The 10,530-nt window shown below is 42.8% G+C and overlaps 1 protein-coding gene across 1 annotated transcript; it reads right to left on the minus strand.

Moving 5' to 3' along the window:
- Positions 1 to 4,659: 4,659 nt before the first annotated feature.
- On the minus strand, positions 4,660 to 6,144 carry LOC310863699 (G-protein coupled receptor 61-like; the record flags this gene model as incomplete). The annotated part of the gene is made up of 1 exon (XM_083772196.1): positions 4,660 to 6,144. One exon carries the CDS (start codon positions 6,142 to 6,144, stop codon positions 4,660 to 4,662), a length of 1,485 nt encoding a protein of 494 aa, XP_083628322.1.
- Positions 6,145 to 10,530: the final 4,386 nt, after the last annotated feature.

Consider the following 10,530-nt stretch of genomic DNA (forward strand, 5'->3'; position numbering starts at 1 on the left):
CATTTCTCAACCGTTTGGACAAGGGACGGCTCGCCGGAACCGGCCCGGCCAGGCCCCCCTCAGGTCTTTCAATGTGTGCATCAGGCTCCCAGATGTCCTAACAATATGTAGTAGCCATTGACGTATTCTTTGCCGTGACCTGTTGAGGGGGGAAACTGGCAACATCAACTCAAGGAACCCTAACAATCTGAACAAGCTGGCAAGGAAGGCCATCTCTGTTGCAGTTAAACTGGACAATATGGAGGTAGTTGTGGAGAGGAGGATGAGGAGGAAGCTGAAAGATATCTAGATGAGCCCCTCCCATTACTCTCTATGACGAGCTAGCAGGGAACATCTTCAGATGCATCATCGCCTGGCACAAGACTGAGCGACTCAGTCCTGTGTGCCAGTAGTAATCAAGCCCCTGTATGCTCCGTTCTGTTCTTGGACAAAAATATATTCTGTTACACAGACTACTGAGATGGACTACTACTAAGTACCATGACAGTTCCCTGCTTAGGCTGTGGTAAATGTTTCACTGTTGATAGATGGTATAATAACTGTTGGACTCTACATCCATATACCCACTGTGTAGGCTGGCTGACACTGTAGCCTGCCCTACATGTATCTCACATCCAGTGTTGCTAGTATGTATTATATATCCATTCATTGATTATAGATGTATGTTCATATTACTGGTGATAGATTGTACAGTACATTATACTTACACCTACTAGTACCTACTTTGCTAAACTAGTTGGTTCAAGTGCACATGGCTAGGTGCATTATTGTATTCCCATTTTATCTTTGTAGAATCTCTCTATTCGTCAGATAATGGCAACACAGTTCAGACAGAAAAAAAAGTAATCTGGCTGTCTTAGACATGTATACTGCCGGAATGTATCTTCTGTATAAGAAACTGATTAGGATTGCTGCCATGGTTGGTAGAATAGTAAATATGTACCCACACAAAACAAGTCTGCAATAACTATTCTTAGTTGTACAGCACCCCTGTTGAAGAAATACATAAAATACTGGCATGATGGTCAAACAAACAAAGAAAATGGTCAAACAAAACAAAAGGCATTTTTGCATGTCATGTACTGCTATGTACGTATAGTTTTAAAGTACAATATATACGGTATTTTGTATTGAGAATATTTTATGCATGACATGTTGATGTGGAAGTATTGTAACTGTAAGATTGGATGATTGCATATGGCATGTATGCATTATTATCCGTATAAGCTGTGCTGTGTGTATCAACTTTTGTGAATGTGTTACCGTATTTTATTTTTCTGTACTTATACTGTGTTTTTTATGCTATGTAGTACTGTTGGAAGAATAGTCCAATAGGGCTGAGATCCAAGTAAACAATGAATCCCTCAATTACCTTATGGCAATCATCAGCAGATCATCTCTGGAACAGACTCCCTGGAACAGGCTCCCTCTCGACCTCGGGGTTGCTAGTTCCCTCACAATTTTCAAAACAAAATTAAAGAAACATCTATACAGAGAGGCCTTTTTTTAACCCCCAGCACTTGATACCTTCAATCCCCCTTGCCTGATTGTTTTATTTTCTGTTGTAACTTGTTAAGCACTTTGGAACATTGTTCAAAAAGGTGCTATATAAATAATGTTTTTTATTATTATTATCTGTAACAGATTGCATGTTGCCGGTAGCCTATAACCCTGGTGATGTTGAAAGTGTGGGCTGCATGCACTACGGTCCCATACAGCCAGAATTGCTGAGAAGTAATGATAAGGGCATCTTTATGTGTCCCTAAAAGAACAAACCCCTCCTACCACCTACTACAACAGCATTGTGAAATGTCATTGGGTATAAGTTGCCATGGGGATGGCAGAGCCTGGAGAAACTGGGGGCGGGTTGACTGAGGTCCACTGCTGAGGTGTGAGGCCCTGTTGTGTTCAGCTGAAAGACAGTGTTAAACGGTGGCAGAATATAAGGCTGTTTTAAGTTAATTTAATTTTGTGCATATATAAGCATTAGGGACCAAGGTTAATATTATTACATCTTGTGCAGAGTTATATAAGAGTTACAATTATTTTGTTCTGGTTGCTCAGCTATTTCTAATAATAATAATAAGTAACAATACTAATGCTAATAAATAATAGCATACAGTATACAACAATCTATCTACTATAAAATGTACATGGCTTTATATATATATACACACACACACACAATTATATACACGCATGCACACACATTATACACACACACATATATTATATACATATATAGACACAGAGTATACTGAATATATAGCCTACTGAATACTCACTATACATATATACAGTAGATGTGTGTCTATCGGTCTGTCTGTCTGTCTGTCTACCACAGCCCTTGATGTGTTCATTTTCTTTTTTTTAAGATGAATGTCAAACCACTGCCTGTGGTTCTTGAAGTTTAAATGTCACCTTTGGGTCAAAGTGTTTGAACCGCATCTTTCAAAAGGTTTCAAAAGAGGGAGGGTATTACTAATATGCATATTACATTAAAGAGGAAGAATGCATGCACAGATTATTCATAAAGATCTTTAAAAAAAACGTGCATTTTCATAGTTTTTAATGATATATTGGTAATTGGTCAGCAATCTGGGAAGTGGGAACCCATCGGCCAAAATAAAGGGAGAAAAAATGTTTTCTTTGTCAGTGGTCTTGCCTACATGGCAATTCCATAGGCAATATTATGAATGTGCGTCCAAAATGTATGATTTACAAACATGAATTAACCTTTATTTGAACAAAACTTTCACTGAAGGTTCAAGCAAAGATATTAAAAAAATGTATTATTTACTTAAATCACAGCATCCTGATAACATCCTCGTCAGAAAGATGTCTTAACTTAGTCATCAAAGTAAGCAGAAATTAGTTATGGTCAGTGTATATATATATATATATATATATATATATATATATATACACTAAGTTGAATAATAACATTTTACAGTGGCATCCCAACACAATGCATTTTCATTGCAGTTGTCTATTACATAATAAGATATATAGTATTAATTTGGCAAATGGCCAGCATTTCTTAGTATCAAGTTTCAAGTTTGACAACATGCAACAGACAACCTAAATAAATAAAAATCACTTGTTAACAAATGTCATTCAGTTTTCCTGAATGCTTAAAGTTGAACTTGCAGGTTAAAACCTACAGTACTCTGCCTGCCATAACCTGGAAATGTTCAATAAAAACACTATAACTAAATAAGAAAACATTCTCTTTATGAAAGTCACTTTTGGTCTTGTCATTGTTTATATTGAACATACATACAACCTGCAAGTTGCACTTTAACACATTTGAAAGATTTGATTGTCAACCTAATTAAGTACTTTGAGTTAACTATACAGTACTATGACCTGAGTCGTTTGATTTTGAGGCAATCAGTTTCTGCATTTTTCTTATTACATTTTACAGTGCCATGGTATCTCTATATAAATGTTCCAAGAAATGTCAATGTGAGCAGGCTATTATTAATGTTGATATATAAACATTACATAATTTAACATGTATTTTATCTTGCAGTTTTCCCACTAATATCTGCAAATTATATAAAGTGATTGTTTTCTTGAGCCTCCAGAATAGCTACCAGTAATTTGTCAATGGCAACCTGCAAGTATTTGGAACGAATTTCTTTCATGACTCAACAGTTTCATGAATGTCAGCCTCTACTAAAAGTGTTTAGAAAGAGTATGCTGATGTAGGCTACTGTACTAAGCATCCATCCATCCATCTTCAACCGCTTATCCGTAGTCAGGTCGTGGGGGCAACAGCTCCACCAGAGAGCTCCAGACTTCCCTCACCAGATCAACATTAGTAACGAGGCGTTCCATGGCCAGTAGTCGATTTGATTCCTCCAACTGCGCCTTGGTCTGACCCGGGTCTCCTCCCAGTGGAACGTGCCTCAAAGACCTCGCTAGGGAGACGCCCGAGAGGCATCCTAACCAGATGCCCGAACCACCTAAGCTGGCTCCTTTCCAAGCGGAGAAGCAGCGACTCTACTCAGCGAGTCTCTCTCGCGTGACTGAACTTCTCACCCCGGCTATCTCTAAGGGACATGCCAGCCACCCGTCGAAGAAAACTCATTTCGGCCGAAATAACACTGCAGTACTAAGCATATGCTTGCTAATTTGAGATTCAAAATATTCAGGAAACATATTTCATGTAACATTAATTCCATTCAATTTACTTTATAGAATCAAACATATAGTATATATTTGTGTTACTTGAACTAAACAATTTGAACTAAACAAAGATGTATATTAATCCACTGAGTTATTTGGATACAGTACTGAGATTACATTAAAGACCAAAATAGCAATTCCTTATTGAACAGAAATTCCCTGTTTGATTTGCAAATACATCTCTAAATACATCTCCGACAACTACATGAAAATGTATACTGTTTTAACCACTTAAACCCTATACTAGTTGACCGGGATCCCCAAGACACTATAGTATTTCCCTCTACACAAAATCTCGAGCTATAACAGCAGATGAAAATGGCAAAATATAAAATAATCTGACTTCACCAATTAAATTATCAATATTACTGGAAAACTTTCAACATATTGAGAGAAAGAAACATACAGTACATACTGAATCAACCCCTGAAACATACTGTAAATCTGAATAGGATAACATTTGCTTCATTTATTATCATTATTTTCTTCTGAAAATAAAGACTTGGAAACCTTAACTCTGTGATTATATGATTGATTATTTGTCTTCATCTGGTCATTCTCAAGAAACTCTGATGTTTCCTCAGCAATTTGTCCAGGTATACGGAAATCAACTGGCACAGCCTGTGAGGTCGGAGGTGGTATAGGGCAACAGGCCTCCCCCTTGGGACTGGAGGTGCTGTGTGAGCCTTGAGGCTCTAGGTTGCAGCCAGTGCCCTGGAGAAACTGGAGGAAATTCTCTTCTATGGACCCTTCGCGGCTGGGCAGCCTGTCCTCCTCCTCGCCCCTTGCTCGTCGAAACAGGCAAGGGAGATGTTTTCCCAACTCCTCGCGGATCTGCCTGTTGAGGCAGCCGTAGAAGAACGGATTGGAGGTGAAGCAGAAGTAGCCGATCCAAGTGACCACCTCCTCCAGGGGCGCCAGCATGGCTGGAGGGCTGGCGGCCAGCGCCGAGTAGAGGTGGAAGGAGAAATACGGCAGCCAGCAACAGAGGAACTGCCCTCCCACTGCAGCCAGAACAGCTGCAGCCTTCCCCCCTCCGAACGGGCGCTGAGGGGTCACGCGTGCTGTCCCTGTGCCTGTCCCAGAGCTGGTTACCATGGTTGAACGGCTGCTGAGTGACTCCGAGCGCTGGCGCCGTGGTGTGTCCATCCAGGTGGGCAGCGGACCGTGGTGCATGGCTGCAACACGCGCCACCTTGAACATGCTGCAGTAGACAACCAGAATGACCAGCAGCGGGCACAGGAAGTACAACAGGGTAAAGAGGACCATGAATGTCATGCGGTTTGACCCTCCCCCTGTCCAGTGCAGCGAGCAGCGCCTGTGACCCTGAGCAGGAGGTGAGGGAACTGCACCTCCTCCGCCTCCCCCCCCTGCTCCACCTCCGCCTCCTCCGACCCCAACCCCAACCCCGACCCCACCACCCTCCAGAAGATGAGTCCTCCCACCCTGAAGAAACCAAGCCAACAATGGCAGAGCAGACATAGCCAAAGCCTTGACCCATATCCCCACCAGCACTGAGGCCACCAGGCCCATGGTCATCTTCACCTCATAGCGCATGGGGTGTATTATGTAGTAATAACGCTCCACGTTGATCGCAGAGATGGACAGGATGGCGGCGCTGACCAGGCACACGCTGAGGAAGAGGTAACTCCGGCAGAGGGCCTCCCCAAAGAATGCCCGGCTTGAGAGCATGCCAAGGGGCATCAGAAACAGTGCCGCCAGCAAGTCTACCACACACAGGTGGAAGACAAAGGCAAACTTATGGAGCTGCGGGGCCTTGGCAATGACTGCCATGACAGCCACATTGCCCACCACCGCCAACAGGTCCATGAGCAGCATGGCCAGCAGGGCTAAGGACTGCGACATAGCCCAACCCTCGGGCAGAGAGGATTCAGACATGTTAGACGTAGGCTGTGGAGGTGGCTGGGAGGAGTTCCACGTTGGCTCCATTGAAGGGCGGGACGACGCAGGCTAGCGGGGTCAGTCACAGGCCCATCACCCATCCTTCACAGTCAGGGGTCGCGACCGGACACAAGAGGCTAGAAGAACTGAAAACGTCCCTGTAGTCAGAAGGCCGATGGTCAACGCAAGGGTCCAACTTTGTGATCCGAGTCCCGTGTCACAAGGAATTCATCATCATAAGTGAAAGCCTGCCCTGAGACAAAAGGAGAAAGAGATGAAAGGCAAAGTGCAATATGCAGTGTTACTGTACCTGTGTGTGTTCATGTGAATCATGTCATAGGCATTCTCAGTGTTACCGCACCTGTGTGTGTTCATGTCATAGGCATTCTTCTCAGTGATAAAACAACACAACACCCGATTTAAATGAGGGGAGGGGGGTATATATAATGTGTCATATTTGTTTCCAGTCGCTTTTAGCTAAGCCCCTCCCCAAACTGCTATGGTCCAATCACATCTAAGCATAACATGGTTAGACAAACCTCTCCGCCAATAGTTTTCCTATATGATCGTTTAAAAAAAGAAATGTCACGCACATATTTTTCCAGTGCACACGGCAGGCCTTGTCGACGGATTTGGAAGAGATTTTGAAGGTCTGTTTCCAAAAATGAACCACTATTTAATGTGAAAGGTTCATGATATTTACATTGGAGTGAATGAGCCTGGTTGGAAAGTGTCCAACCCATGGGGATAGGGCGGGCTTAGCTAAAGGTCTAATCGGGTGAAAAGACGTACCGGTAGCTGGTACTCCATATGTGTACGAGAAGAGTTTACACCAGTGGTTCTCAAACTCAAAGAGTTACAGACCTGTAGATGTAATGGAACCCCTGAAGGCTCCCTATAGAGAACCACACCACCATAAATAGGCACAGCATATAAGGGTGAATAGGGTAGTGGTGGACTCCTTTCATGTACACATCCTGTCAAGTGTATTAATGCAAACTCATCCATGTATTATTAAGCCGTCTATACATTGCCTATATGTACTGTATGCATCATAGTTAAGAGCTATAGAACAGTATGCCAACACGTTTCAGCTAAAAAGGCCTAGCTACTTAAAGTCAGTTTACCCTGATTTTTCAATTTCAATTAACATCAGTCTAGCAGACAACAAATAGACGTGGGTGGTTATACTGGGGATTATATTAAATCGAGGTGATCTGCCTGGTTACTTCAGTAAATGCTTTCATGCAAAGCTAACCATGGGAAAACATACAGGATGATGGTCTTTGTGCTATCAGACTAATCCAATTCTAAGTCAAGCTACAGTTTCCCTGATTACTTGCCAATGTTTGCCCTCAATGATGAGAAATCCTTAAATGTCTAAGTCACAGATTGGTTTGGGGGGGGGATGGTCTATCTCTCCTGCACACAGAGTAAAATCATAATGTGTAGACATTTGGGCACATTTTTACACTCCTCCGAGTTAAATTAACACTGAGGATCATACTGTGTAGATTGGAGATATCTTACGCCTCCTCATTCATCCATCGATATATCCAGCTATCATTCTTTTACTATACGCACTGTACAAGAGCTAGGCCAGTGCACTACATTATACCATATCACCATGCTGTATATTTCCCCACGAGGTCCATTAAACAAAATCAGCATAATATCGAAGGTATAGAAAGACAGTGACAGAGAAAGATAGAATGTAGACATGACCCAAGAGAAGGAGCAAATTAGAAAGTCAAACTAGAGAAGTCATTGTATCTAGACCAGACTCTCTCCACAGCTGCTGTCATCTGCTTTGGTCCTTGAGGATCCACAACCTGCTTCACTCCCCCCATCAAGACATCATTCACTGTACCTTGTGAATGGTGCTGAGGTAACAGCCTGCTCCCTTCCCCATTCCTTTGGCTGTCTTCCGCCTTCGTCTTTCCAGGTTTGGCAGTGGTACATTTATTGAGAGAGAGATAGAGAGAGAAAATGGTGTCTCCCTTGTATTGCTCATGTAAATGCTTGCACAGACACACACATAAGCTCACTCTCTTCTCCCTTGCACTCTCACACAGTGACTGCAGAGATGGAGCAGGAGGCAGAGAGGAAAAAGGACCATGCCTGTTGACGCTGCGGGGTCCTAGTGTCCTCCCTGGGTTGTCTGATTTTGTGTTGAGAAATTAGAGATCATGTCGCATTGTAACAATTTGATCTGTATGTGGAACTCACACACAGTAACATACGTAGCTCTCCCACTGAAAGCATTAGTTACGGTATAGTAATGGGGAGAGTTAATGGTCTGGACCATTACTGCATAAAAAAGAATAAAAAAAGATACTATAAAACTGGTCAAACATTGGTCAAATCGTCAAATAATATAAGAAAGAGGCAAAAATTGTGAAAATAGCCTCAAATTGTGAGGCGTTGTGAGCATGTAGATCTGCTATTTCCACGATATTTATCTGTGGAACCGTCCCGAGTCAGGCAAAATGTCATGCAACTCCTACAATCAATCCAAGTGCTTTGGGGGGTCCCCAGTTCAAATAGGACTATTTTGGGGGGGTCACCAGTTCAAATAGGATTGTTTTGGGGGGGTCACACATGTTTTGGGGGGGTCGTGGCCTCACAAGGTTTTAGTGAAACAGTGAGACATTGATGAGGCATGGTCCTCAGGCTTTACAGCACCTCTCCAGGTTTTAGTGAAACAGTGAGACATTGATGAGGCATGGTCTCATCATGGTCCTCAGGCTTTACAGCACCTCTCCAGCTCCTCAAACTGGGGCAAATGCAGTCTCCCTGTTGCCACGGTGATCTTTTTCATATACTGTACAGTCCTTCTCATTGCTCGGTCTGTGGAGGACAATGACATCAAGAATATACATTATGGGTTAAGACCATTAAGCCAACAAATTGACTTACCGAAGCAGCAAGCATCGAGTGACTGTAGGTTATGGTGTTTTGCAACTCCATTCAGACCTATGTTGCTTTGCTGTATCCCATAATCAGCTGACTGATTGGTGAACGTCATTGATACGTAAATCATGGAGATGCAATCAGTTATACTCAACTGTGTTCTGACGCATTTTACTCAAATGAGTCTTTTTGTTGACATTTCCATTTTTATTGATTTAGCCTATTCAACACAGTCCGGCAAGTACAGCAGCATTTTTTTAAAGTGACAATCTACAGTCAGTCTACAGTCACATGAAAATACATTCTCCACAAATACAGTACAACCGTATCCGCAAGAATTACACACTCCACTTTAATAACCAGATTAATCAAATCCTCATTTGTGCAGTTCAATCACAATATCATGCCTGTTAAACTGCAAGACATTATGTCAAGGATTCAAACACAAAGTACAACAGGACAGTAGTTCTAACAGCACATGCAGCGAGCAAGACAGCCAGCCAGCCAGCCTGCAGCCAGCCAGATTGTTAGACAATAAGCTTTCATGGTAAAGTCTGGCATCACCATAATAGTTGACATATGATATATGGTATATGATAGCATGTCTCACAAATGTGTGTGAATGTGCAGTGTATGTGTATTTGTCTGGGTGCGTGTACAGTATGTGTGTATGTGCGCGCACGCGTGCGTGTGTGTGTGTGCGCGTGTGCTTTGTGCGTTTTGTGTAAGGTGTTGACTCATGCCAAAAATAGCAGATTCTTGTTCGCCCGGCAGAACCAATCACAGCCACTGCAAATACAATGGTTCCCATGGCAACCTTGAAAATAGACTACATTCTCACTCAGAAATAGCAAAGGACACTGCTGTAACCCCAGAAAACCACCACTGCCAATAATAACCACACACACACACTTACTGTAACCAAAACACAATAACACCTGCCTACACTGCAAAACGCACATGCAGTATAGGGGTATGGGGGTAAATGAACACAATGACATGATACAGTTAAACTGGAGATTAACTACAGTATATAATATAGCATACACATATGCGTGGGCACACACACACACACACACACACACAGTATGTCAGGGCCCAGACCACTCACGCCACCTCCACTTTGAGCCTTGATTGGGGTTAGGGTCTAGGAGGGTTAAGGTTAGGTTTAGGCTCAGTTTTGAGCAAGATGTGGTTTTGGGCAGGTTTGAGGCCTCAGTGATTGCTCTCCACAGCCAGTCAAAGGACATGCTACACACCTCATCCCATTGGAATGTGACTGTCCATCCCTTGTGCTTCAGGTGACGCAGAGGGCTAGTGTCCTGGACAAAGCAATGATAGGAAGAATGAGTCCCAAGTTCTGTGGAACCTGCTAGTCTCATACATTAGTCACTTACTTTGGCTTATGACCCCATCTCTGCTGAGTACGTGACCCAGGAAATTAGGAATGCTGTCTTGCATTGGCAATTATCTGGGTGGAGATGGAAGCCTCCCTTCCGTTCTGTGGAGAAGAAGCTCATC

The sequence above is a fragment of the Protomyctophum parallelum genome (genome assembly GCF_964188405.1).
Source record: "Protomyctophum parallelum genome assembly, chromosome: 8".
Taxonomy (NCBI): domain Eukaryota; kingdom Metazoa; phylum Chordata; class Actinopteri; order Myctophiformes; family Myctophidae; genus Protomyctophum; species Protomyctophum parallelum.